Below are 26,559 nucleotides of genomic sequence, written 5' to 3' on the forward strand. Positions count from 1 at the left end.
GAAGTGACTCACTTACTAACCCCACACACACACACACACACACACACACACACACACCTGCTCTTGGCTGTGCTGCGTTAGACTTGTTGTGAGATCGTTCATATGAGCGGCGTACGTGAGGATGCAAGTCACGCCCTCCCTCAGCAGCTGGTCTCTGTAGACCTGTGCAGCTCTGGCCACATGCTCTTGTTTCCTGCGCTGCTCTGTGACCCACAACCTCCACCCATACAGCACCTGCAACACAAAACGACGCCAAGACACGTTAAACCACGTGAACCAGTTCTACGAATTCAGTGCTCGATTTTGCAGTGAGAGAAGAATGTGCAGGCAGGTGTTACCTTCGCCTGAAGAGTGAGGGACCAGTGCCAGAGCGCTCGCTCCGTCTGCTTCACCTCTCTCCGTCTGTGCTGCAGCTGTTAGCAGGAGGGAAACCAAAGTCACAGTTTAAATCCACTAAATCAAACCACTTATATCGGTCGGACTGTCTGACCTTGATTGCTACTCATACTGATGTTCCGGCTGAACAATTTGCGCCACAAGAAGCTTCTTCATACAAATAAAACAACAAGCCATTATGAGAGACACTTTTTAAAAAGAATAGTAAAAATCAAAGCAGCAGAAGCTGAGATCTCCTTACTCTTTGTCTCGGGTCAAGCTAAAAAAAAAAGTATGGATCCTATAATTTAAATAATGCATCTGTTATATTTTAAAATTTTACACAGCTCCTCCAGAGCCATAGAGGACATTATACAGCTGTTACTGGCTGAGTAGTGCTGCTCATGACGAGTACAGTGATCTTTATGTGAGAAATCAGTGCCGTTTAAGAGTCTGTGAAAAAGAATATTAACAAACCTTCACTCTCCACTCTTCAAAGTATGTCTGGTACATCTTTAATCTCAGCAAAAATAATCCCTGTCGTTTCATCACCTGCGAAATAATCACATTTTCAAAAAGCATGAATCATGAAGTCAACAGTGTGGCTTTATAAGAATTGAGGGATAATGCAGTAACAACCTTATTTTTCTGATATTGCAAGTGATGCTCATTCCATGCTTTCAGTGCTTTAGAAAGGAGCTTGGACTCGTGGTGCCGTCTGGCTTTTTCCATGCATATCCTCTCTCTCCGAGCCGCCCTGGTTTTCTTCCTCCATTGTCTGAAAGACCACAGCAGCCGAACTAAACACAGAAAAAAAATCTAGTTTAAAAAAGTGTGGATCAATTCAGGTGCACATGCCTAATAAACTTACTAGTTGTCAAATAAAAACAGTGATACAACGTAGACAAAAAGTTAATGTAATGACTGAGAGATAAGATTGGAGAGAGGCTAAAAGTAAGTTAAGATACTTATTTTTGAGGGGGAAAAAATTAAGGTTTCTTGTGTAATGATGGTTTTTAAACTTTAATTTTTCTACTTAGAATTTGCTTGGGTCTATATCATTTGAGTTTCTTGTGTGAGGGTCTCTCATCATCACAGCCTGTTTTGTATTGTGTATCTTTGAAAGTTGGCCAACCAGCTGTCAGCTGTAAGACACTGAACTACGAACACTTAACTGTCGAGCTGTAGGCGTAACACATTACTACCAAAATACTAGGAAGGTGACGTTGACATAAAATATGTATCTGTTAACAGAAAAAAGTACTGAAACTAAACCGCATGTGGTCATTGTGACAAGTTCTGTTGTTACCTTGATTTATGGACCTCTGAGCCCGGCTAACTGCTTCCCTCTGCTGGTGGCGCTGTGACACTGCACGTGTTGCCGTTTCTCTCCAAGCACAGAAGACCTTGATAGATTTTGTGCAATAACAGCTATGAGCAAAGCTGTCAACAAATAAATAGCTATGATAGTTTTTCATATGAGGCCACCATATAATATATTATAACCTTAAGTTGAAGGTGATGCTGAAAGTGGTTCTGTGCTCGTTGCTCCATGAGCCTGACTTCTGTCAGCAGCACTGCGTTCTCCCTCCAAACAGACAGAACCTTCCTGAGGAGAGATTATATTGAGACGATTGTCGGGTCAGTGACACAGTGTCTTATTTATCACGCACCAGTAGTTTCTAATTAGAGAACTTCAAACTCAAACTTCAGATCTTATACATAAATATCCGAGTTCAACACCTGAGAGAGTTCTGTTCTCGTTGACTGTAAAGTTCCTCAGCATGACGGTAGATCTGACACATCTGTAGGTGGTGCGTCTGTGAATACAGCAGGCCGCAGTTTATCAGCTTCAACATCAGCTTTAACATCAGCTTTATTACTCCAAACTTTAGAAATCATGCGATTATAAAATAATGATGTACCTTCCAGGCCACAAACGTGTGTTTGAGAAGTTTAGCTTCATGGTAACTCTGAATTTCCTTCAGTCTGCTTTTCTTCACTCGCTGCATCTGAATAAACTGACCAAACACACACACACACGGTAGTATCACTGCTTCCTTGATTTTATTGTGATTTTGGATTGGTCTTGTAGTATTGAGCAAACTAAGAAGAGGAGCACAGTGTTCCTGGGATAAATACAGCAGGTGACATGCTGACATATTAGTCCTCAGACTCTAGTTTGAATCAATAGTTTAATAAACCTTGAGTCTAAAGAACAGATGCCTAACATATTATTTGTAACAGGTGTTGTGCAAACTGGAGAGAGAAATATACTACAGTTACCTTTTTCCATTTTTCCACAGCCCATCTCATGCAGCACAGGTCACCCTGACGACAAGCCTGCTGCTCTCGATTTCTCCTGACATGCAAACAAATGTGTTCAAAAATATATGTTCAGCCAACAGACAAGCAAGTTCACTACTCTTACCGAACACTTGAGCAGCACTTAGTTTTCCTCACCTGTCTCGTATCTCAGTGCTGTTGTCCTTCCACTGTGCCATCGTCTTGTGAAGCAGTCTCTGCAGGTACAGACGGTCTGAAGCCGTCTCTTTCTCCTCCTCGTGGATCTGCTGCTCTGTCCGCCGCCTCCAGCGATCCCAGGCTCCCCGCAAGTGGCACCGCTCCTCGTGTAGAATTGCCTGATAACAGCGAGTTATCTGTCAGTATCTGATACGCAGCTGCGCTCTTAATCAACTGCATGCAGTAGACTGTGTTTCCTTTTACAGCGGACATACCATCCGCTCAGAAAGCATCTGCTCCTTGTGCTTCTCTGATTGTCCCCACCAGGTGTAAAACACCCAAGTGTACTGACGCTGCCTGATTACAAAGTGATCAAAGAAAACAGTCAGATAAACTCTGCTTAGTTTGGAAATTAACTGCAGCACAAGTACGAATCTGGTAACTCACCGATTATAGACTTCTGCCTTGTGTTGCCTTTGTTTATGGAGTCTTCTCTGCAGCGTAAACTCGACCCACAAGTCGAAACACCGAGGCAACGTGCGCTCAGCAAACCAAATGTCTGCACGATGCTCCAGTTCCTGCAGATAAACATGTTTTTGAGTAATTACATGCAGTAATTATTATGTCTGAAATGTATCCTTAGAATATCTGTAGAAATGTGTCCTCATCTCTGCTCTGTAAGTCATCTACTGGATCTAAAAATACCTGCACGTGTCTCTGTTCAGCAAGTTTCTCTCTCCAGTGGTGAAAACAGCTGCTCAACAGGGATGTGCTGTGAGGAGGAAAAACTATTCCAGTCTAAATGTAAATCCAAATTATGCAAACAAGAACAACTTTATATGAAATCTGCCACGTGTTTCTAGTTTGGATGCTACATTTTTCCCTCTAGGTCAAAGTTAGCTACTGGTAGGGACTGAGCACCTGTGGTAAGTCAGTGCCATATCTCTTAGGGGTTGAAAGCTCTTGTCTTCAGCCTCTTCCAGACGCTCCTGCCACAGCTTCCAATACTTATTTGTCATCTATTAAAAAAACAAAACACAGACATTTAAACCTTCAGAAGCTTTAAACATGTTACGTCAAGTATACAGTTGACAGTATAGTATTAGAAAGATGTCGATTACAGTTTGATGATAATGTTGCACAGCCATGTTGTTGTTCAGTCGGTGTGTTTTGTTCCAGATGATGTTACAAGAAAGTCCTTGCAATCCAGCACGCTGCAGCAAGAACACACAGTGATCAATACAATAAATTATTGCACTCTCTACTTATTACTTACTGCCGGTATATGCTTAATTTTTGGGGGCTCTCACCAGCAGATGATGATGATGATGTTGACTTGCAATCCTGTTTCTTTCATCCTCTTCTCTGCACAACGTCACATCTACTGACGAGCTCAAGAGTCAAACAACTTACAAGCTTAAATTACAAGCTCTTACTTTCCCTCAGTGGACTGCTTATGATGCTGCAGTTGGTATGAAAATGGATAGTATGTTAGTGTTATGTTTGGATCAGGATACAAGCTTTCCAGCGCTCCAGTGCTCTGCGTTGGGTGCTCTGTACGGCCAAATGCCCTGCGGCCTGCAAACGGTCCTCCTCGCTCCATTTGCGATGCAGCGCGTGGCTCCATTTACTCCAACACGTCGTCACCAGGTGGAGATGGTACGCACGCTGAGCCACAGCTAAAACAAAACAAAGAAAAGCAGTTGAATATGTATAAGAGGTTTAGTATGAATTAGCTTGATCTTCAGAGTAAATGAAGAAAGACAGGTTATCTATAATCACCTTGTGACTTTTTCTTGGTTTGAAAACAAGACACATAACTTTTCCAACGATGTAACGTTTTTCTTTTCAGTCTGAAGATGAAGTGAAGTGCAGCTTTGGATTCTTTCTCTTTCTGGCAACAGGCTGCTGTGTGCGTTTCTTTCCACAGGTGCCAGGTCTTGACAAAAAACAACAACAGAAGAATAAAAATAGATCAGTATTCATCAAAGATAAAGTTGACAGTATATGGTTTATGGGTGCTTTGGTGCATGCCTTTACCCTTCTCTGCAACGTTAACGCCCTCTGTTTCAGGGCTCGGTCCTCTAACGTATAAAACTCTTGACGCTGCTGCAGACTGCTCTTCCACAAGCTCCACGCTGAACTGCACAGGTGAAACAACACAACAGCGTTAAAGCCAATAACCTGCTAAGCAGTGTAGGTCTGACATTGTAGATACAGTGACCGTACTGCAGTGTCGTGAGTCTGTTCAGCTCAAGGGCAGATTCAAGCATTCTGCTCTTCATTCGCCTCATCTCTGTGAAAACCTCCCATCTGTCCAAAAACAGACGCAGCCGTTGCCTATCAGCTGGTTAAGGAAACAAAATGATTAATGACGAAACAGCTGCTTGTGATATCTAACAAAACACACGGCTTCAAGGTACGATACACTCTCATTGTGTGCGCCAGAGGCATACCAAATGATTGAGCTTTTTGGACTTGGCTCTTCTTTTCCCTCTGCAGCGACATAAATGTTCGCCAGCTACGAAACGCCAAGTTATACAGATAATACCTGAAACACAAAAATACATCATCAGCAGACATAAGCACTGTCTGTGAGCCGCTGACGGAGGTACAACACAGCTTTGTGTACCTGTAGTGACACTCTGCACGCATTGTAAGACTCCACTCCCTCCTGGACACCCACCACTCGTCCCTCCATCCTTCAAAGGCTCGTCTCAACACCACGCTGTTGCAGTGGGACCTGCAACGTGCAATGTGACCTCAGAAATCAGGCTCAGGTAGGACATTTGAAAGTGGCCAACAAGACAGCGATCCTTTGCTTTAAAGATCAAATGATTTATAAATGTTTTATTTCAAAGCCTCTGCTTTGCAAAAACAAGTGTGGCATGTTACTTGGCTTGATGAGGAAGAATTCGGCCAAAGGTTTTCTGTATCCATATCTTCAGGAACTTCCTCGCCAAGTGCCTGCAGAGGTTGAAAAAGTTAAACAAAAGTTTTACATGGTAACATAAAAGTTGCAAGCTGACATACAGAAAGTGTGCCAGCACCTTATTCTCAGTTCCTTGAGTCTTCCACCTTTGTTCCAGCTGTATCCAACTCTGTAAGGAACCTTTCTGCTGTGAACTCTGCGGAGTTGTTTTGTTTCACCACCAGAACTGACACTGGGTCGGGGTCTCCCTGGATCTGGCTTTCTGGCGTTACTTTGCATCATACATCCAATCGGGCCGCTGGTGTGAAGAACTGTAGCGCCACTACATCACATGTGAACTAAAAGACCCTTTGCAGTCTCCGTCCAGAGGGTGAAGACGTTGTTTGGGTCACTAACTGCCGCGCGTTTGTTGTTCCTTGTCACGTGAACCCGTTGGGCTCTGTTCCAGCCGCAGTTGTCAATGGCAACAAGCGGAGCCGATGCTCTGCGCAGTGAGCTCGGTTGTGGATGTTAAATGTGTCTCTCTGGGACTTTCACACGGTTTAATATGGGTTTTTAGGTTGGAACTGGGGTAGTGGTTATAAGACGATGTCCTATATTCAAAAGTTTATTTAAATTGTGACATATTTATTTTCGCTGCGCGGTGCAGACTAAAAAATACTAAAAATCAGTCAGGAACGTACCCGTGGTCCTTTCAGAGTAATGGCTACTCGCAATGTCACTCCCGGACAGCCCGTGAGGGCGGAGTCTAGCGTTTATACAAAGAAGCGACCGGAGACGGCGACGTCAAAGTTACAAATCGAGCAAACCCCACGACAATCAATAGCTGCCCCAAATATTGCCTCTTTAATGTTTAAAGTTTAATGTAAGTTATACCGCTACGAAGCAAGAGATATTTTTGCCACGGTTTATATAGTAATTTATTACAGTTATTTATCATGGTTTGAATATGAAAATGCAACACGGCCGGCGCACACGAGACTATCGTCAATTGTACAAAGGCGCCGCGGGCACAATGTAATCTTTCCTAGGACCTTCTTAAAGCGGTGATCAGAGGAAAATTGCTGCTACGACTTAGAAAACAGAGAAAGAGCAGACAATTATTAGAGCTTACACAGTCACCGTGTGAATTAACTCGTTATTTGGATCTGCGTTATTGTTATTGTGTTTAGTTACCCTAGTACACTGTGCTTTTTGCTGAAATCACTCACCCGGCTGAGGATTTGGCAGCGTTAGTCGCTGGGTGGGCTTTATCCCCATTCCCAGGCTAGTTAGCTAGCTAGCTCAATGTGCTAGGTTCGCTAGCTAGCTAACTAACGTGAACTGCCGCTGCCTGGTCGTCAGCAGCTTATATTCACCGCAGCAGTCAAACTGAGTAAGTTGGCCCTTTTTATTTATTTATTTTGTTTTAATTTTACTGGTTTGTGTAAGTTACACAGCTCGAGGTTTAGAGCTGACTGTGTGTGGGACGCTGGCGGAGCTAAGACACAAACGCCTGGGCTAATTGTTAGCGTATATCTTGTTGAAACTCAGTCAAAGACGATTGGTTTGGCGATAGTTTGGTGAAGGGACGCCGGTGTTTTGTACTGGCTGGAGGTTTTTCTTGAAACCAGTTTCGCTCTCAGTCCAGGCGCTACAGTGAATTAGTCAATTAACGCTGAATGGTTGTAATTGATCCGTGTCGTCTCATGTCAGCGGTCTCTGGCTGTTGTCAATTAAGTTGCTGATTAGCCAGCAGCGTTTGTTAAACGTTAAGTTAGCTCGACGTTAAGTGAAGTTTACTTTTAAATTGATTGTAATTGTAGGTTGAGCTGTGCGTGTGTTTAAGGCCAGGTCACTTTTCTTGTGTTTATTTTTTATTTTTTTGATTAGTCACTTTTAAAATGTTATCGGCACTAGCACGAAGGATGTCACTATTGCTTTAAAAATGTATTTATATGTTTGTTACATTGTCCAAACATATCAAACTGAAGTCAGTGAAGCGGCTAATGTCGTGCTTGGTTAACGTAGAGACTTTAACTTCGTTTCCAACAGGAACCGAGTCATTGTTGGGCTGGAAGCTGTTTGCTCTGCGTCTGAAATCAGTCATGGAGAAGGATGCTTGTGCAGAGCAGAAGAATAGCGATACTGCTGTGGACCAAGTTAAACAGCCAGCAGCCACAGCTCCTTTCAGATACACCAAGGTGAGGAACAAATATGAACAATGTGATATCTCTGAGCTCATACAGAGTTCTTCTGAAAACAAATTAACCAATTAATTATTGTGCAGGAGGAACTTCTGGAAATAAAAGAACTGCCGGTCTCCAATGAAAGGCCAGATTGTCTGTCTGAGAAATATGACAGGTAAGAATGAGACCACATAGTTGTACTGCATTAAAAAGGTTTTTGGCAACAATATTGATGGACTTTAATTGATGAATTTTGTGAATATGGGCCAAGATATGTGGTGGTTGTTTTATGGGGAAACAGGATTGTGTTTGAAACTTGCCACATCAAGTATACAGAATAATAATAATAATAATAATAAATAGGCTTTGTCTAAGTGTATGTGCTGCTATGTGAAGGAGCTAATGGTTTTTATTTAACATTTATTTTGAGTTAATTTGAGTAGATTTAAGTAGAGCCACAAGTGTGTGCAGTTATTTTTGGTTTCTTTCACACCCACTCAAACACGAACTTTGAATTTTCCAACTGAATGTATCATTTGTGTGTCCTGAATATCCTGAGGACCTGCTCATATTTAGTCACATTACTTCAGTTTTGAATGTTTTTTGTTTGTTTTTTTTTAGTTTGAGAAAATATTTACAGTGTAGCAAGTCGCTGGTCAAAAGAAATATCAAGCGAACGTGTGCTTAGAGAGAAAAATTATATATCAGACTCCCAGTCTGATATATAATTTCTCTCTCTAACAACTGATCATTCCCAGTTTTTTAGTCGTTTACTACTTGAATGATTTTCAACCCTGCTGTTTATCAATCGGAGTGATTTTTAGACATGGGATGACAGATTATACATGCAATACAATGAAAAGTAGCTGGTATAAAAAATAGCATTAATGCTCTAGGCTTACAGATAAAGGTTGAACTATTTGTCTGTAAACTAAATGAATGTCTTTGGGTTTAAATGGTGTTTTAATACAGTGATGGTGTCTGGGACCCTGAGAAGTGGCATGCCTCACTATATCCCACTTCAGAGCGTAGCTCTCCGGTGGAAGGTTTTAAGAAGGACTATGTGGATGATCGAGTTCCTTTGAAACGAAGAATCCCAGGTAAATGTCATAAAAATCATTAAATTATCTTACTGTCTGCAGGAGAGCTACTGATAAGTGTAAACGTTATCTAGAAAATGTTTCTGTAAATGAATTGCTCACAAACTCTGGATATTATGGCTAAACAAATATGTATTTGAGCTAGAAGATGATATAAATGAGGCAAACCGAAAGATCTTTTTAAATCGAGGCTTACTTTGGTTTGTTAATGATGTGACTGGCTGTTGTGTCGGTGTACTTTAAACCTCTAAAATGAGCCTATTTTCAAATCAGATCCCCGTGAGCGGTTAAAGGAGGATGATCTGGATGTCGTACTGAGCCCACAGCGGCGCAGCTTCGGAGGTGGATGTCAAGGCAACGCAGCGCTTGCACCCCACATCCGTCGCCCAATTAGCCCCCTGGAAAATAAGGAGAATGAGAGTCTCCGTCTCGGAGCCGCCCGCAGAATCGGCAGTGGCCGCATAATTGCTGCCCGAGCCTTTGAGCGAGAAGCCCGTGCGGAGAAAGAGAGGGAACGTGAGAGAGACTTTAAGGATAAAAGATTCAGGGTTGGTGTTCATTGCTTTCAGTCCATCTATAATGTATTTCCCTTAGCGTTCCGATGGCGAGGCATTCAGTGCATTGAGGTTGGCATGTCTTTGCAATGCCAATGAAAGTAGTCTGCAAAACCACAGGCACATATGCTCTTCACCTTGTTTCAGGAAACTACCTGTGGTTTGGAATTTGACTTGGTTCACTAATCCAGTGTTTTATATTATATAAAAGCAAACAATGCTACTGAGTAAATGAGAGAGTTGCTGCTTGGACTAGTTTCATCAGTGTGAAGTCTCCATAGTTTATTTCAAGAATCATTTAATCACATTTCTAGCAGTACGTGAAGTACAGATGTATTATTGATATTATGCTTGTCTTGTCTCATCCTTTTGCAGAGAGATTTTGGCGACAAACGTGTGTTTAGTGAAAGGAGAAGGAATGACTCTTATGCAGAGGAGGAGCCAGAGTGGTTCTCTGCGGGTCCCACCAGCCAGTCTGAGACAATTGAGCTCATTGGATTTGATGACAAAATCCTGGAAGATGATAAGCGCAGGTCCAAGCGTTCAAGGAAGCGGGCAGAGTCTTTAAAAGAAGGCACGTCAACGCCTTGCTCTTCAGAATTACAGCATCATAATGCAGTTCACCCCCATGTGTTTTAATCCGTTACTTATTGCATGGTATTATTTAAATAACGTATTGTGACTACTATCACATTAGGATACTTAAAATGACAATGTTTGTTGTCACATTTGTTACGTGCAGCAGTGGAATGTAATGGTGGACAGGCTGGAGAGCAAGATGGTGGTTTGCAGTCGACTGCTGATCAGGAGGTTCCCCACCCTGATGTCCTGCCTGAGCAGTCAACTGGAGACTTTGACTTCAATGAATTCTTCAATCTGGAAAAGACTATGCCAGGACTGGCTTCTGTAAGTACTGGGGTGCACTGTGTCATTTTGTTGGTGTTTTTTTTTAAAGGTGTAAACCTCACAGATAAGGTGACAATTGGAACTATTGTTTTCTTATGTTGTATTATAATCAGTGTAAGCCCGACAGTAGAGGTTTTCAGGTGTATCCGTTTATCCCCCCCCCTCTAGCCAGATACAATGACGAAGCACTTTTTAGAGGCTAGATTGACAGATGGGCACTGTTTTGACCTGAAAAATGATATATTCGGCTCATGGTTTTTTAATTGAGTTTTTATTTATTTATTTTTTCAAGCTAAGCATTACATTTGCAGATGCTTTGTCAGTACAAGATTACCTCTGCTGCACTGGCTTGATCTCACTGAACTTGCTCCGTGGTGCTGGGTATTGTCACTGAATGGTGCACTTTTTAAATATTTTGTCAGTGGGCTACTGCATGGGGTTACATGGAGATTAAAAAGGTATCAACAATCCAAATTTATGCCCATCATTATTGATACGTTAAAGCTGCTACTGATTAGAGAACTAAGTGAAACAGTCTGCAGACTAAATAAGACCGTTGTGTACTGACTGGTTTGTGGCGTTAAATCAACACAAGGTCAAACAGCAATGCATTCAATGACACTGCTCTCAATCTTCTGGCACATTTTGTGCTAAATCGATGGAAAACGCCCTAAACGTAAGTGCCACCTTCGTCCTTGTACTCTTCGGTCTGCCGATTGTTTTGTTTGCTGCTCTGTCTCACAGGCGCCTGTTTCTGTCTTGCAGATGATAGAAGACGTTTTGGGGGAAGGCCCTGTATCGGCCAGCCGCTTCAGTCAGTGGTTCTCCAGTAACATGAGCCCTTCAGGCAGCCGCTCCAGCAGTCTGAGGTCCACACCCCATGAGGAGCTGGAAAAACTAGCAGGTAAATTACTTGATTTCCCTGAGGGAGCTTAAAGTAATCATGGACCTTATAACCAGGCATAGCACTCTTTGATGAAGCTGTGTTTTGGTATGAAAACCTCAACATCAAGAGGCCTGCTCTTTTAAAGGGGCTTTAATGAAGTATCAGGATAACTTCATGTTTAAGATTTCAGGATGTTTTGGGTCTTCATTTATCCAGATAATTCAGTAAATCTGCGTCACATGCAAATGTTTGTTTCTCTCACTTGAAAGAACATGTAGGGCAGCTTAAAAACAGCTTTTTGGCACAGTGTTGTCTTGTAAAGCATTAAAATGAGACCTACAGAAGGAAGCCAGTCTGGTCTGTACCCCAGTCAGGGAGTGTGGCCAACTAGGTCAACACCAAACTGCTGCGTCACTATATCTGTCTCCAATGCTCAATCGTCTGTTCTTGCTTTATAATGTTCAGCCCCCTTTAAAACACGCTTTCTGTAATGGATGTTATAAATCTTGGACTGTTTTGCTCCTTTTGAAGGGCTTGAGCCACGCTGCACATCTCCTGGCCACGGTCCTGCCCCATACTTCACGCCTATTCAATCATCGGACTGCAAGGAGAAGGTGGACATCCTAGAGCTGCTGCACAAGGCCAAAATAGACCTGAAACCTCTTCTTTCCACCCTGTCTGTCAACAAGGCTCGGCTACGGGAAAGCAGTGAGTGCCAGTTTAAAACTTGGACAGTAGAGTTGTTACTGGAAATACACTGCACTCTGTACGTGTTCATGTATGGTTGGACAACAGGGAGGGAATGTATGCTCTATTGCATTAATGGTAATACATGTTGTGACTATAGTCCACATTATGAAGGTTCAACTGGGAAATGATTTTAGCTAATCCAGTGAAATAAATATCGGACTAATTGAGATGCTTCATCACATTAATGCAAAACTTCTGTGAGTCCCGTATTGGCACACTCTTGTCCTGCTCACTGATTCACAACGTTGTTTACTGCCACATATGTTAACAGGATAAATCCCTATTAAACTCCGTTTTTCATTGTACTTGTGAAGCCCTGTAACTTCTTGTTTTGAACAGCGCTACATGAAGTCAAACTCTGTATCTGTCCCCAGCTAACTGTGGAGCGGTGCTCTCACTGGAGGAAGTGGAGGGAGAGATGAAGGGGATGAAGCTGGGTGCAGAACCACAGCTGCGAAAGGTGCCTCCTCCGCAGAGGGGAAATGGCACGCCCTTCATGGCTGAACATTTAGAGGAGGCTTTAACAGGTGGCTCCAGCGTCCGTCCACACACTCGTGACTCAGACATGTCGGCCTTTAATAAACTGGTCAGCAGCATGAAGGCAAGTGGAACTCTGCCAACTCACCCCAAAACCAACACAAACAATGTAAGTATTTTAATGTGTTTTTGTTTATATTGACCCAGACTTGCACTGGATAAGTACCAACATTGTGGTGTTGCAATGGAACGGGTAACGCATAAATCTGTCCCCGTGTGATGCAGCATGCCAGCTTTTTAAACTTACTGATGGGCATAAATTTGTTAACTGTTTTTGGAGGTTGTTTTTATTGTTTGTGATATGTGAAAGCTACAGGTGTCCTTTTTTATGCAAGTCACTTTCTGAATTGGCGATCTGGTTTATTTTGATCCCAAAATCAGAACCATGTTGTCTCTGTCATTGGATGAATGCTCATTAATGAAAAATTTCATTTATCCAAAGCCATACCTGAGTTGCATGAGGGACACTTGGATTGTGACTTACATGTACAAATCCATCTCAGTGGGCTTGTGATGTTTAAGGAGGTTTGACCAAATTCTATATTTGATAAATGTCAGGCAATCACTTTTACCTGAAGGCCAGCTTGTATGCCGTTTTCTGTTTTGATACTCTTCAAAACGCCTCCCAAACACTCAACTACATTATTTACTGGGATGGAGTTTTACAAGGAAATAGTTGTTTTTGGTTGCATTGCGCCCAATACAAATTCTTTGTCCCTGTGCAATGCAGCAACCTTCAGACCCAGCTGTGGTGACCGTGTCTGAAGCTCCGGTGCCTGCGCAGCAGCAGAAAAACATATTTCAGGTGAGTATGTTGACCACTGTATGGTAAAGGTTGGTGGTCTTCACAGGTCCACTCTGTCCCCATTCACAGAATAAGGGCCAGGTGCAAGTTATATTCAGTCTGAGCAGGGTCTTGTAGTACAGGTCTGTTGTAATCAGGTGGTGTGTCAATTATCACAGAACAACAATGGTTTTTTTTTTTTTTTTTTTTTTTTTTTTGTAAGCAAGATGTTGTTAAAACTGAAGGGCAGGGGGAAAATGACATGTTTGGTAGCTGCTCATTAATTTATGGCAAAATCTTTCTGCTGTCAGTGTCGGTGTTTTTTTGGCGACTGAACTTTGAATCAGGTCACTGTGACTTCTCAAGTCTTCTGAGCATGGTGGCTAGATAACAGTTGAATTGGTATGTTGAGACTTTTTAACACTTGTGCAGCTGAAGAATTTTATGTCCCCAGCCTAGTAGATGACCTTGCCCCTTCAATGCTGCCACATGTTATGAAGCACTCTGTAGATCCCCGAAAATTTCTTTAAATTGACAAAAATCATTCAGGGTGTGGGAATCTTTCAGCTTCTGACTGATAATAAATCAGACTGAGCTCTGCACGCTGCTGCTGTAGGAAAAATATTAACTATAAACTAATTATTAGGCTACTGTTTTAGAAACTAGAGGCTGGAAATGCAACGAAAATATCCAGTCTGTACCAAACAGTCTACAGAGGAGATTTTATAGAAACTGTATATGCTATGCTAATGATGTATAGTTCAACATTACAGTTTACATTGTGTTTGAGGGGCAGCCAAAACCTAAAGATGAAATGTCTATGAATACTCTAAATTGTGTGTACTGTATCCAGCAGTGTTTGTCTTCTGTCAGATTACCTTCATGGGGGAAAACAAATTAGTCAAACATTTTGTAAAGTGTTTTTGCTAAATCTAACTGCCAGACCAGTAACATTGAAGTGAATTGGGACTTGCATATATCTGTGTGCTTGTATTGTAGGAGCTCTTGGGAGGTCCTGCCCGTAGTTGTTCCCCTACACTACTTGGCAATCTGCTGGGCAGCTCTGAGGGCCCCCCACCCTCTGCCCCTCTGCATGGCCTACTACACAAGGGCCCGTCACCCCCTCTCTTTCCACAAAGGGCCCCCTCCCCTGACTACTTCAACAGTCGGTTGCAACCTTCAGCAGGTATGTTCATTGAGAAAGTGTACTTTGCAATAGGAAAGAATGCATATCGTCTGCATTGATTCTTCTCTTTCAACCATTGGGATTTACTCACAGATTTCATAATCACGTAATCTGAAGTAGCCCGAAAAAGTACTTGGACTCTTGCGGGATCCCAAGTGTTTTTTCATGTGCTGCGTCAAACAATTCAATGAAAATCAATCTGACATTTAATGATGATCAATACACAACGGAAAGCTTTAAATGTGAAGCAACAGGACAAAGCTTTTGTCAGTTGAACAACTGTTAATGCCAAGCACACTTTATGGCATGGAGGCCATCTGTGAGATGAGTAACAAACGGAGTGTAGGAGTGAAACAAATCAAATGTTATACAGAAGTTAACATAGTGAGTCTATTTAATAATTAAGGATGCTCTGATCAGGGTTTCTGTGGCCGATCACTAGAAGCAGTATCTGCCGATACCGATCCCCCAGGTCTATTTAAAACCTTATGTTTATAGTATACACACACTGTATGTGTTTGCTCTGTCTCTTTGTTGGTCAGCGGTCAGTTTTATGAAGTCGCCCAAGAAACACAACTCGTGTTTTGAATGTTTTCACACAATTTTGTTTTCCCAACAGCAGAATGACATCGCCTATTGAAAACTAAACTGTTGATTTACCTGCTCTGTGCATCCACCAGATAACACATCTCCCTCTCTGCAAAATGTTAAAACGAGTTGCTGGCTGTAATATACCACCAAAGTACATCTGTGTGTGTCAAAGACTGAATAACCTTCCTGTGGAATAAAATACGTTGGCTCTTCTGATCAGCGTTTATAGAGACGCTAATCAAAGTAAATATAGCCAATATCGGCCAATTACAATTGATGACCGATCAATCAGCGCACCCTTATTGATAACAGTTAATTTTTCTATAGTTTTCTGTTTTTAATGTTTTGTCTCGACTAGCCTCCTGTCTCAGCCTCTTGGCCTTGTCCTCGTAAATGGTTCTCAATTTATTTCTGATTTTATAAGGCTAAAATAAACATGTTTTGAGGTGTAAACTAAATTATGAAAATATGCATTTCATGTTTTAAAAATAATTGAAAACGCCCTCTTCAGTTTTGAATCACTGTAAACTGTGTAAGGCCAGTGCTGACAGTGGACTGATTGGGACACAACTGGACCTAGCAGAATTTGGGGGTGCAGGTACACTTAAATATTTTTTTTTTCTCTCCCTCCTGTCTGAAGGTTTTCCTGTTGGTCCTCAGCACATGCTGCCAGAACAGTTTGCTGAAGTACACAGGTCTATCAGCCCTGGATCTGCTGCACACCAACAGGTAACACACGATGAACCTGGATTAATTGCTTTAATATTGGATTATTGAAAAGATATTTTACACACATTTGTTTATTTTGCTCCTGTTTTGGGTGTAATCAGCAGCAGTAAGATATTAGAATCAGCTAAGTAGTTGATATTTTGACATGTAGCGCTCAGATTTTGTAATGCACGAAACAGTTCTCACGTTGCTTACCAGTTTTCAGGTGAACAGATAAATCACACTGTCCACACTGAGCTGCCTTACAAAAAACTTAACTATTTCTAGCTATTTTTTCTTTATTATGCATTCTTTTTAAGAAAAATACTATTATCTGAAGATGTTAGTTGGGGACGTCTTCAGTTGTGTGCATTTTGTTTGTCCAGATGAGGGCGCTCTCTATGCCAGTGAATCAGGCGGACTTGGAAACTCTGGCGTTCCATCAGGATCTTGCTCTACATGCCCACCACTCATTCCAGCCCGCCTACAAGCCACCACAGGACAAATCTTTTCGAAATAGGTTAGTTGTTTTTAAACATGTTGAAATACTGCAGTATGTATTGATGGTGAAATAACTACTGTTGAATTGAATGTGATGTGTTGCCTCCTTCGCTAATCAGACGGCTTCATATACTATGAGTACATTTGTATTGAGCTCCATGCATGTTTAATTTGAGCAAATGCAGCTTAGTGTTTCACATGTTATTGCAGTACTGCTTAAAACAATGATTGTTCTCTGACCTCTTTTACTAATAAATATTTTGCCATATATTTTCATACATCAGTGTACTGAATGTGTGCATCTGAACTAAATAACAAGAAGAAATGGTTAGTATTTACTAGTTATCTTTGGCTGATGTGCTTGGGATCCACAGACTGCAGCGTACAACTTGCTCCCCTGGTCCAGGCCCTCAGTCTGCTGGAAGAAACTCTCCAGGCAATGCTGTCACCAGCATGGTGAGCATAAACTGCGTCTTTCCAGCTGTCGTTGTTGTGATTTGTCCTGTCAAGTTGGACTCTTTTAAACATCTGTCTGTAATTTTTACTCTGCAGTTGTCTCCGTCATTTACACCCACATCTGTGATCCGCAAAATGTATGCGACAAAAGAGAAAAGCAGAGACGACCCGTCGAGTCGCTCGGACTCAAAGGACGATGCAGCAGCACACTCTCAAGATGGTACAGATTAATATTTTGAATTGATCTGATTTGAACTTTAGCTGAAGTACTATGGAACTGTAACATTGGGATGTGGGGTCATGTGATTACAGACAGCAGCTCCCCAAATCTATACCTGGAGATGATGGATGGGAATGCGGCCCAGTCTGGTGGAGTAAAGGCTGGCTCGCATACCTTGCCAAACAAGGACCAGGAGCGTCTCAGACCCGGCTCTGCTGGACACCGTGCGCCCAACATGGTACCTCCAGGACCCTCCTCATCTTTCCCTCGTCCTATTTATCCGGTACCGCTGCTATCCCATGTACCTATGGTGCGCCCTCCGCCCCAGCTTCACCCTAATGTGGTTCAACGAATGCTGGCGCAGGGTATCCAGCCCCAACAGCTTGGACCTGCTCTTGTACAAGCAGGTTAGTGTCCGCTTCCCCCGACCTTCTCCTCTTTAGTAAAACTGTATTTAACTGTAATGGCTTTTGGAAAATTGTCCTGATGTTAAACCTCTCGCCTTGATGACCTCTGACGGAAGGTTTTAATTGTACACACCAGGTATATTTCCACCACATGTTGACCTTGCACAACTTCAAGGCTTGCCTCCTGCCCTGCTTGGACAACCGCTGTACCCTCTAAGTGCAACAGGGCATCCTCTTCTACCTCCCAGAGCCAATAATCAGATGCAGTTAGTAATGCAGCAGCAGCAGCAGCATCAGCATCAGAGACCAAGTGAGTGGACGTAATGTCAAATATTACTACTGTGTGTGGGCATGTGCTAGTGGCAGCATTATGACCCCTCACAGGGTTATGGATTATATAAAAGTTTCAGACTTGGGCTGGAAAACACTGACACAAACTACATGGAGCTCCATAATGTAAAAAGATTGTGTGTGTGTATAAAACTATGTAGAATCAATAATGGAGAATTTAGTTCCTCTGGATTAAACTGTTTGTTTTGTCTCATCTTGCAGTACATTCAAACGTCCTAGGCCCTCAGTCACAGAGCCAAGGCCCTCACCGGACAAATGGCTCCCAGCGACACGGGGGCAGCCCCCCTCTAGGCCTCGCCAAGTGGTTCGGAAACGACGTGCTAGAACAGCCGCTCCCCTCCATGCCGGCCAAGGTCATCAGTGTGGATGAGTTGGAGTTCCGGCCGTGAGAAAATGACACTCTGCTGGACAGCAAGATATTTTCTTTTTTGCCCATCTCCTCTCATAAAAAAATGTGAACTTTAATTTGTAAGACAGTGCACAGACCTGGACAGTCTAACCATGCCATGTTTTGTCTTCAACCTTGAAGTCACTGCTTTTGAAGAGGCTTATCATCAGAAATGGGAAGATGAGTGATGGCGAATAGTTTGGCCGACTGAGTGAATTTTTTTTTCTCCCTTTTTTTTTTATTTGTATTAGGCTCTGCGCAGTAAATAATGTATAGGCCCGATTGTACAGACCATGGGAAAGAATCTTATTCTCCCTGTGTATATAGCTATTTTTTCTTTTTCTCGGTATGGGGGAAGGTGAAACTATTCTGCAGTCGAACTGAAAACTGCGAGAGACAAAGTCACCGAGAGCTGGTAGCATTCCTTTGACTTGTCCAACTTTAATTTCCCCCCTGAAGTTCACAGAGAAAGGGCTGCTGCTAGTGAGAAATGGTAGATTGAGTAACTACTCTACCCTTTTTGCTTTGTGGCATGGCTATTGGCCCCTTTTCTGTAGATGTGACTGGCCGGAGCATTTGAAGACGACTCCAGGGGATGCAGCTGGTTGTGCCTTTTTTTTTTTTTCTTTTGTTGTTGTTTTTTTCCTTTTTTAAACTGTATCCTCTTCCACTCCAACCTGTCACTAGGGGGGGCAGCACTGTTCACATTGTCATTTTTGAGGGTGGTTGGGATTCAGTTTATGTGCTATTAAGTTATAAGAAGCACAAATAGAATTAATAAATAAAATCTTCAGTAAAACACAATTTGCTTAATTGTTTTTTTTTTCTTCGACAACACAACAAATAGTTAAACTGTATTTATGTCAGAGCAGTGGTTTGGGATTGTATTGCCGTGTACTGTTCAAGTGTATCTAAATGGCCACTGAGTGTAAATCTGAATTCTGTACGAACTTTGAACGAGTGAGAGTAGTCCCATTTTCTGATCCAAGTTGGCTGTACTTGGAGAGGAATACTGAAGGTTGTCTTGCAGGTTCTTAGAAAGCTCATCCAAAATGTTACATAATAAAATGCAACCACTAACTGCATATATAATTCTAGGCACTTACAGTATAATCTTGCTACTTTAGACACGCCTGAGTTACCGGTTTATTCTGCAGTGTCCACAGTCCAATGTAGAGCTAGACTAATTAATTGGTCGCTGATATATCTGCAGATTGTTGTTTGTTGTAGATATTATGGCCTAGTTGAGTATTTGTCATTATAATTGACAAGACGTGTCGGTACAGAAGGGTTTGAGGTCTCTATTAAAGAATCGTGACGACAGTGTGCATTTCAAAGTTATTAGTTGGACAATATTTCTTAATCACATTAAAGATTGTGTCCTTTTTATTTAGCTGTTCAGAGTTTAAACCCCTACCAATAGATCAGGCTCTCCAGTGCAATGGGCTGCAATAAACACTATCTTGGTGAAGCTTGTAATGTTGAGTATTTGTTTGCACTGAGGTGTTGTGTTACATTTCCTTTCTCTAATATTCTGACACCTAATGTACGAGTGGATGAACTTTAAGATTTAATCAAAGAAATGCTTTTATTAACTGAAATGTATTACTCTAGAGACAGTTCAAAAATACCAAATAACGTTGTCCATACTCTCCAAATGTTAAATTATCTCTACATAATTAGACGTTGATATTTTACAGTATATACCATTGTGAGTGTGCATTCATTAGATTTTGTTTTTACGTTTACTTTCACGTCTTACTCTTTGTATGGTCTTTTAGTCGATCCAGAGCAGTACAGTGAGTGACTTATACAGTATAATGCCTTACATGTGTTGTTGAATGTACTGCGCTCGTACAGAGGAAAAGGGGGTTTTCGTGTTTGTGGCTGGTTGGTTGGGGGAGGGGTTTTACAAACAGACCAGGCAGGAAGAGACCTGCGTGGTAACATTTTGGCACAAAGACACGAACGACCCCTGCGGAGCTCGGGCTCGACTCCTCTTTAAGTCCCTGCAATTACAACGAGGGAGCCGCTAAAAGAAAAGGAAAAAAACACACATTCAGCATTAAACCCTAGATGAAACATTTATATATATATTTTTTTATTACACAAAACAAGAGCGACCCCCACCCCTCAAGAAAACCAGGGTCAAAGTTCACAGGAAGCTGGGGGGCTGCCATTTTTCCCCGCTGCTGCTACAGCTAACGTTAAACGTTAGATGCTAAGACGACGGGGAGGGGCGGTTGGTGTCGGATCCTGTAGCTAACGGCTGTCAACGGCTCGAATTCGTTACACGAAGTCCGTCATTTCTCCGACCGTTGTCCCTAACAACCACTGTTATTGGATGAATTCGGCATGGAGAAGGTAGCGGAGCCGTCTTGGACTTCTTCGTACACCTACCAGGTGAGCAAGCACAGTGCGGAGATGCTACACAACCTCAACATTCAGAGGAAAGATGGAGGCAGGTTCTGCGATGTGATCCTGCGCGTCGGCGAGGAGAGCTTCCCTGCTCACAAAGCGGTGTTGGCGGCGTGCAGCGAGTATTTCGAGTCGGTGTTCAGCCGCCAGACGGAGGGCGACGGCGACGCCAAGGAGCTGGAGATGCACACCATCAGCCCGAAAGTTTTTAAAGACGTTTTGGACTTCGCCTACACCTCCAGGATTGTGGTGCGACTGGAGTGCTTCCCGGAGTTGATGACAGCTGCCAAGTTTCTGCTGATGCGGTCGGTCATCGAGATCTGTCAGGAGGTCATCAAACAGTCCAACGTACAGATCCTCGTCCCCACCTCCCGCGGAGGAGACGCCAGCCTTTTCCAGGCCACGGGGGCCACGGAGCTGGGTTTCCCGGTGGCACAGCAGGATCTGGTGAACGGAACGGGAATGCTGGTGAACGGGCAGAGCTTTGCTAACAATGCACAGATGCATGTGGATGGGAGCGAAGAGCCCGCCGCCGTGTTATTAGAGGACGGCGGAGAGTCGTCGGTGCCGATGTTGGAGCCCGTCGAAGGACTGTCCGTCTCCCCGTCGACGGAAATGCCGGGGAACGCGTTTCAACACGACGCTGGCTCCCCGGGGTCGAAGCGGAGCAGGGGGAGACCAAAGAAAGCTGGCGGGGCAGTGGAGGCTATACACTTTAATCACAGCAGCACCCAGAAAGACAATGGGCTGTTTCCTTGCGGGACCTGCGGTAAAGCTTTTACAGAGGCTTCCCGCTTGAAGAACCACGAAGCTCAGCACGGAGCTCAGCACACCGGCGGTGTAAACAACGCCGGTGACAGCCTGTCAGCGGCGGGCGGCATGTCTTTAATGTCTCAGCCCGGTCTGGTGGAAAACGGCGTGCAGTTACACGGAGGGCTGGCGCTGGATAACGGCCGCAAACGGGAGAGGACCCGGCGGCATGTCGGCTGTGACATTTGCGGCAAAGTTTTCCGCGACGTTTACCACCTGAACCGGCACAAGCTCTCCCACTCCGGGGAGAAACCGTACGCTTGCCATGTGTGCGGGCTCCGGTTCAAACGCAAGGACAGGATGTCGTACCATGTGCGGTCCCATGACGGCTCAGTCGGCAAACCCTACGTGTGCCAAAGCTGTGGTAAAGGTTTTTCACGGTGAGTTGACATTCATATCCCGTGGGCACTGTGTCGCTGGGTGAAGTGAGGACTGCTGGTTACAACAGAGCAGAAGCGGATTGAAGCAGTTTCACGACAGCCCTGCTGTTCCTGTTCAGAAAGCTGCTAATGAGCTTTAGAGGTGCACATAATAGTCAGCTTTCAGTCAGGATCCGAAATGAAGTGGAATCAGTTGAGCTAGATAAGTAGTCCTTCTTGTGAGTTGGTGTCAATTAACAGAGACATAGTTCAAACCCTGATGTGTGTGTGTGTGTGTGTGTGTGTTGGGTAATTTTAAGAAAGCCAATTCCCACAAACACTGACTCAAACATGTTACCCACGTTACACGGACTTTCTGTTAACGTCGTTAGAAAAAAGACCCGTTACTGAGTGACTAGTCCTCTGCATCATTTGGCTTCAGCCACACAAACTGGTTTCCCAGGCTCCGTGTGCACAGGCCCTGTGTTGAGCTCACTGTCACCACCTGCTGCGGTGGAGGTCAAAATACATGCAGATAAAAGAAAGAAAGGAAGTTTGTGACAGAGACGTGACCAAATTCACATTTAACAAAGGAGTTACTGTAGTGATTTTGGATTCAGTATTTCGGCACATTGCATGCCACATAACCACAACATACACTGACCTGGCATTTCATGGCCTGACCCACTGTAATGTTTTATTTTCTAATTTTTCACTATATGTAACAAATTCAGTAGATCAGTCAGGCTCCGATATTTTACAAGACGTATATAGTGACACCGCACAAATGTGACATTTAAAGATAAAGACAAATGTGGATTTAATTCCGTCAACACCCACCGGACAAGTACACGCTGTCTTGGTTGCTATTCTTCAGTAAGTAATTAAGAAAGATGAATCTAATTAGGGTCTTTGTTTCCAACAATGGCAGAGAGATTATTTAGCTGTGTGGAAATGTATTAGAAATAAATATCTTCTCTTTCCTTTTTTCTTTCCAGACCAGACCACCTGAACGGACATATCAAACAGGTCCACACAACAGAAAGACCCCACAAGTGCCAGGTAACGTTTCCGATCAGTGTGTCAGAGTTGATATCACCCTGGCAACCCACCGCTAATGATGGTTTTAAACCGTGTGAACGTGTTGATTTCTGTGTTGCAGATTTGTAACGCCTCTTTTGCTACAAGAGATCGCCTCCGGTCGCACCTCGCATGCCACGAGGACAAAATCCCCTGCAAAGTTTGTGGCAAGTTTTTGCGAGCCGCCTACATGACGGACCACCTCAAGAAACACAGCGAGGGAACGCATAACTACTGCGGCATTTGCAACAAAGGTAACTATTCAAATACCTCAGGCTCCTCTGAAACAACCAGATATTCACTCTGCACTGAAGTCATGGACATTCAGACGATAAAAACCTGCCTTTATCAGATTTTGGTATTTGCTGGCTCTGCTGTGCGTTCTGAGGAAGGTCTGGAGTTACTGCGAGGCTACTGCGATTACTCTGTCTATTTTTAACGTAAAATTATAGATAAACCGGTCCAAAACACCAAAACACTCCTGATAACCTGCGTCACTCTTTCGTGAAGGTAGATGACTGTAAAACCGTAGCTGTAAAGCTCTCTCATCAGAGTTTACCTGTTCGCTCAACATTGAATCTGTCCGTGCACTTTGTCAGCCAAATACGTGACGCGTTTTGTCACTGGTGACATTTTACATTGCTTTGCGACTGAAGTTTAACCCGGTTCCACTTTTTTTGCTGGGGCCTTCTGTGTTGACACCTCTGCTGTGTCATTTAAACTACTTCTTTCGTGGCGCTAACGTCGGTCCGAACATTAGTCCCCTACTGCAGCGTTCGTTCTTCAGTTCCTAAAACGGGTGGTACAGTAACGATTAAATTAAGACTGAAATTGGGTGTACAAAAATAAAAACATGTTTGATTTAAACAGAAGGAAGCACAGACGCCCCTGACATTTCCCAAAGCTTTTGTTCAGAGTGTGTCTTCTCCCGTTCGAGTCTCTTGTGCTTCTTTATTTGATAGAGCTATTCAAACCTCTCTTCTATTCTGTTCTCCTCCTTATGAGGATAAAAACTACATTTGGATTCAAATCATTCCATCTAAACGGTGCGGTGTGTCTTTCAGGGACAGGTTGAGTTCTACAAAATATTTATAATTCTTGTTTTTGTGTTTCCAAGGCTTGTTTGGTCTGTAGGCAGAATTAAATGCGCACACTGAATGTTTCAAATGATCCTGAAAGTTGGCCTTTACTGTACTCAGGCTGAAAACATTTCTCAGGCTTCTGCTGTTTTTGAGCCCGTAGACCACAAACACGTCCTTTTTCTGGTCGAACCCGTTGAGATCCTGCACATTAAAGACTCCTTTATCTACACAGGGAGATCAGATTAAAGTTTTGAGTCCTGAGTGTGTTTTGTACACAAGTGTACGAAGCTACAACTGAAATGTGGATTAAAGGGTAAAAGATGACAAAGGGATTAAACGAACACCAATGTTGTCCTTAAATAGCGTCTCTTTACAATGCGCGTCACACTTTGTTTGCTCGAGGCAGGGATTTACACGCCTCCAATAATCTAGCGATGCTCTTCCCTGTTGAGAGATACAAATCAAAGAGATGGCTGTTAATTTAACATCCCGTCAATTAACCATGAGTGTTACTCTGGTCGAACCAGTCATGGTACGCATTGGATCGCCGGTATTGAATAGCCTGCCATTGTGTAACGGGACGCCCCTCGTTACAGTCAAGGCCTCGAGTGTGTCAAACAACTGCCTTGTTCTTTGTTCTTCTGGTCCCAGGTTTCTCCACTGCGTCCTACCTTAAGGTGCACATAAAGACACACCACGGCTCTCCACTGCCCCCCTCTGCCACAATGCACACCTTCCCTGAGCCGAGGGGGGAGCTGCAGATGCACAATGGCAACCCTTACCACATGGGACGCCAGTGCTCAGTGGAAGGCAAGCAGCCGCCCGCCCCATCCCAAAAAGTTCATGTTTCTGGCTTTTCATTTGCTCTGCTGCTTCTTGTAGAAACATGCCGCTGCATCTTTGTGTATGTTTGGAACACGGACATACGTCGACCTTACGCCGCCAAGCTTTTCCGCTCACACAGTTTGCTATTGTGCAGTTGCATGTGCTGGTTGTCTCTCTGCTCGCTCACTGTCAGTGTGTTTTAATTCAGAAAGGGCAGCGTATACGAAACCTTACTGTTGTAATGAGGTGGAAGGAAAAACAGCTGGAATCATTGCACACCTCTATGAAGACATTTTCTCTAATTATGCTCTCACTGCTACACCATGTCTATTCAGTACTGCCACAAAAAGAGCTGGAAAGGAGCTGAAGACACTGTTTGTTTCACTGACTGATGTCAAAGGTCAGAAATGCAGAAATGGCTGAAGGAAACCCTTTTATGTTGTTCCTAATGAGCAGCGCACACTATAGGATACAATCTGTGCCAACCAACAGACAGACGACTCATTTACTCACATACGTTCTTCAGAACTGAAACTACAGTGGGAATCATCATCAATCATGAACGTTTTCTGCAGACACCTGATACTGAAACATCGATGCTTAGAGTGAAGACGTCTTTTTTTTATAAGACTGTAAATTGTGAATATAATGCAGAAACATTTTAAGTTCCTCTCGTCACATACAGTAACATTTAGACATCGTCTAGGATTCATTATTGTTGGTGGGTTTTCTCATGACCATGCAAAAGTTTGGTGTGCTGAGTCACTTTTGGGTTTTCTTTTGTTTATTTTTTCGTCCGTCCAGCATGGCTGTGGCATCGTCTGGTCTCTTTTCTGCTTGGCTGGTCTATCAGCAGTTGTTCAACGATGCACAGTGTCGCATGATCATCCTAATGTGTATTTCCATTTGCCCGGGATTCATTGAAAACATTTTGTAGTTGTGCCATTCCTGTGGGAGACGTCGTAGCATAGAGACAGTGCACAGTGAGCCCCACCTGGTAAAGATGTACATGGAAAACAGTGTTTACATCTTGTAACCGGTAATCTGCAATTATATGATTAATCGGAGGCATTTGAAACGTATTCTGTTTGGCTCATTACCAAACTAACATTGGCTATCAAAGTGATTGATTATAATGAGAGCTGCTTTTATATATTAGGTGAAACTATTAGCCACCGAGTAAATCATTAAAACTGAACTCAACGTGCCACTTTGAGTCACACACACACACACACACACACACGGATAGAAGTTGTACACCGCTCTTTTTAATAGTGTCGTATTATCATTCTCAGTACCTCAAACAGGAATCCGTTAGCACCACATTGACCTTTTTGTATAATTTCGGTTAGCAGTTTCCATTGAGGTGGATCCAGGATGTTAAAATCACTTTTGGTTGCCATGGCGTTGGCCAGCAAGTCGCACTACGCAGTGACTCACATACTGTGTAGTCAAAATGTAGTCGTGTTTTGTGTATGTCCTTTTGGGTGGTGTCATTGTTTTTACTTTAGCTGTTATGCAAGTTTGTCTTCTCTCTGCTTATTTCCAAGAGGATTAGAGATGTGCCATCGTTCAACGCTGTATTTGTGTAAGAGAGATGTCATCTGAGCCGTCACCAAAGTGCTGCTCTGAACCACAAAGCTAACAAAACTGATCACTGACACAGAAAGAGACCAGGGTATCCTGTACTGTATAGACCTTAAAGCCTCGTGAGGAAAGTTT

The 26,559-nt window shown here is 43.1% G+C and overlaps 3 protein-coding genes across 8 annotated transcripts in view; 2 read left to right on the plus strand and 1 right to left on the minus strand.

The window, feature by feature from the left end:
- sfi1 (SFI1 centrin binding protein) overlaps window positions 1–6,412 on the minus strand; it is a 9,122-nt gene extending 2,710 nt beyond the window's left edge. Inside the window, exons 1-24 of one of the 4 annotated variants that reach the window (XM_035661515.1) lie at window positions 5,889–6,411; window positions 5,734–5,805; window positions 5,471–5,581; window positions 5,295–5,389; window positions 5,068–5,185; window positions 4,879–4,981; window positions 4,621–4,777; window positions 4,356–4,517; window positions 4,149–4,219; window positions 3,960–4,052; window positions 3,760–3,857; window positions 3,544–3,610; window positions 3,286–3,416; window positions 3,114–3,195; window positions 2,839–3,017; window positions 2,662–2,737; window positions 2,301–2,396; window positions 2,119–2,195; window positions 1,882–1,984; window positions 1,685–1,781; window positions 1,015–1,175; window positions 853–927; window positions 339–413; window positions 58–234 (exon numbers count right to left, since the gene is read on the minus strand). In XM_035661515.1, the coding sequence (XP_035517408.1) occupies window positions 58–234; window positions 339–413; window positions 853–927; window positions 1,015–1,175; window positions 1,685–1,781; window positions 1,882–1,984; window positions 2,119–2,195; window positions 2,301–2,396; window positions 2,662–2,737; window positions 2,839–3,017; window positions 3,114–3,195; window positions 3,286–3,416; window positions 3,544–3,610; window positions 3,760–3,857; window positions 3,960–4,052; window positions 4,149–4,219; window positions 4,356–4,517; window positions 4,621–4,777; window positions 4,879–4,981; window positions 5,068–5,185; window positions 5,295–5,389; window positions 5,471–5,581; window positions 5,734–5,805; window positions 5,889–6,052 (2,640 nt within the window). In that variant the 5' untranslated portion in view covers window positions 6,053–6,411. Of the gene's footprint in view, window positions 1–57; window positions 235–338; window positions 414–852; window positions 928–1,014; window positions 1,176–1,684; window positions 1,782–1,881; window positions 1,985–2,118; window positions 2,196–2,300; window positions 2,397–2,661; window positions 2,738–2,838; window positions 3,018–3,113; window positions 3,196–3,285; window positions 3,417–3,543; window positions 3,611–3,759; window positions 3,858–3,959; window positions 4,053–4,148; window positions 4,220–4,355; window positions 4,518–4,620; window positions 4,778–4,878; window positions 4,982–5,067; window positions 5,186–5,294; window positions 5,582–5,733; window positions 5,806–5,888 lie in introns of all 4 variants that reach the window. The other 3 variants (XM_035661516.1, XM_035661513.1, XM_035661514.1) reach the window with 3 other exon arrangements.
- A 378-nt stretch (window positions 6,413–6,790) lies between these two features.
- On the plus strand, window positions 6,791–19,067 carry eif4enif1 (eukaryotic translation initiation factor 4E nuclear import factor 1). Its single transcript, XM_035661518.1, has 19 exons — window positions 6,791–7,145; window positions 7,805–7,953; window positions 8,040–8,113; window positions 8,911–9,038; window positions 9,312–9,586; window positions 9,968–10,166; window positions 10,335–10,498; window positions 11,264–11,402; window positions 11,916–12,092; window positions 12,509–12,780; window positions 13,402–13,476; window positions 14,455–14,641; window positions 15,873–15,961; window positions 16,327–16,460; window positions 16,816–16,897; window positions 16,994–17,117; window positions 17,210–17,524; window positions 17,661–17,834; window positions 18,077–19,067. Exons 2-19 carry the CDS (start codon window positions 7,858–7,860, stop codon window positions 18,262–18,264), a joined length of 2,892 nt encoding a protein of 963 aa, XP_035517411.1. The 5' UTR covers window positions 6,791–7,145; window positions 7,805–7,857; the 3' UTR covers window positions 18,265–19,067.
- A 1,298-nt stretch (window positions 19,068–20,365) lies between these two features.
- The window catches only part of patz1 (POZ/BTB and AT hook containing zinc finger 1), a 9,676-nt gene continuing 3,482 nt past the window's right edge, over window positions 20,366–26,559 (plus strand). The window contains exons 1-4 of one of the 3 annotated variants that reach the window (XM_035662094.1): window positions 20,366–21,871; window positions 22,849–22,912; window positions 23,013–23,184; window positions 24,664–24,822. In XM_035662094.1, coding sequence (XP_035517987.1) covers window positions 20,619–21,871; window positions 22,849–22,912; window positions 23,013–23,184; window positions 24,664–24,822 — 1,648 coding nt within the window. In that variant the 5' untranslated portion in view covers window positions 20,366–20,618. The remainder of the gene's footprint in view (window positions 21,872–22,848; window positions 22,913–23,012; window positions 23,185–24,663; window positions 24,823–26,559) is intronic. The other 2 variants (XM_035662095.1, XM_035662096.1) reach the window with 2 other exon arrangements.

The sequence above is a fragment of the Morone saxatilis genome, unplaced genomic scaffold (genome assembly GCF_004916995.1).
Source record: "Morone saxatilis isolate NCDOM2014 unplaced genomic scaffold, NCSU_SB_2.0 Contig18, whole genome shotgun sequence".
NCBI lineage: Eukaryota > Metazoa > Chordata > Actinopteri > Moronidae > Morone > Morone saxatilis.

Bases quoted from the DNA above. Each gene is read 5' to 3' on its own strand.
- eif4enif1 (XM_035661518.1), top strand. From the start codon at position 7,858: ATGGAGAAGGATGCTTGTGCAGAGCAGAAGAATAGCGATACTGCTGTG. The intron at 9,587-9,967 runs GTTGGTGTTCAT...ATCCTTTTGCAG, and splicing joins TTAAGGATAAAAGATTCAGG to AGAGATTTTGGCGACAAACG. The intron at 13,477-14,454 runs GTGAGTATGTTG...CTTGTATTGTAG, and splicing joins AGCAGAAAAACATATTTCAG to GAGCTCTTGGGAGGTCCTGC.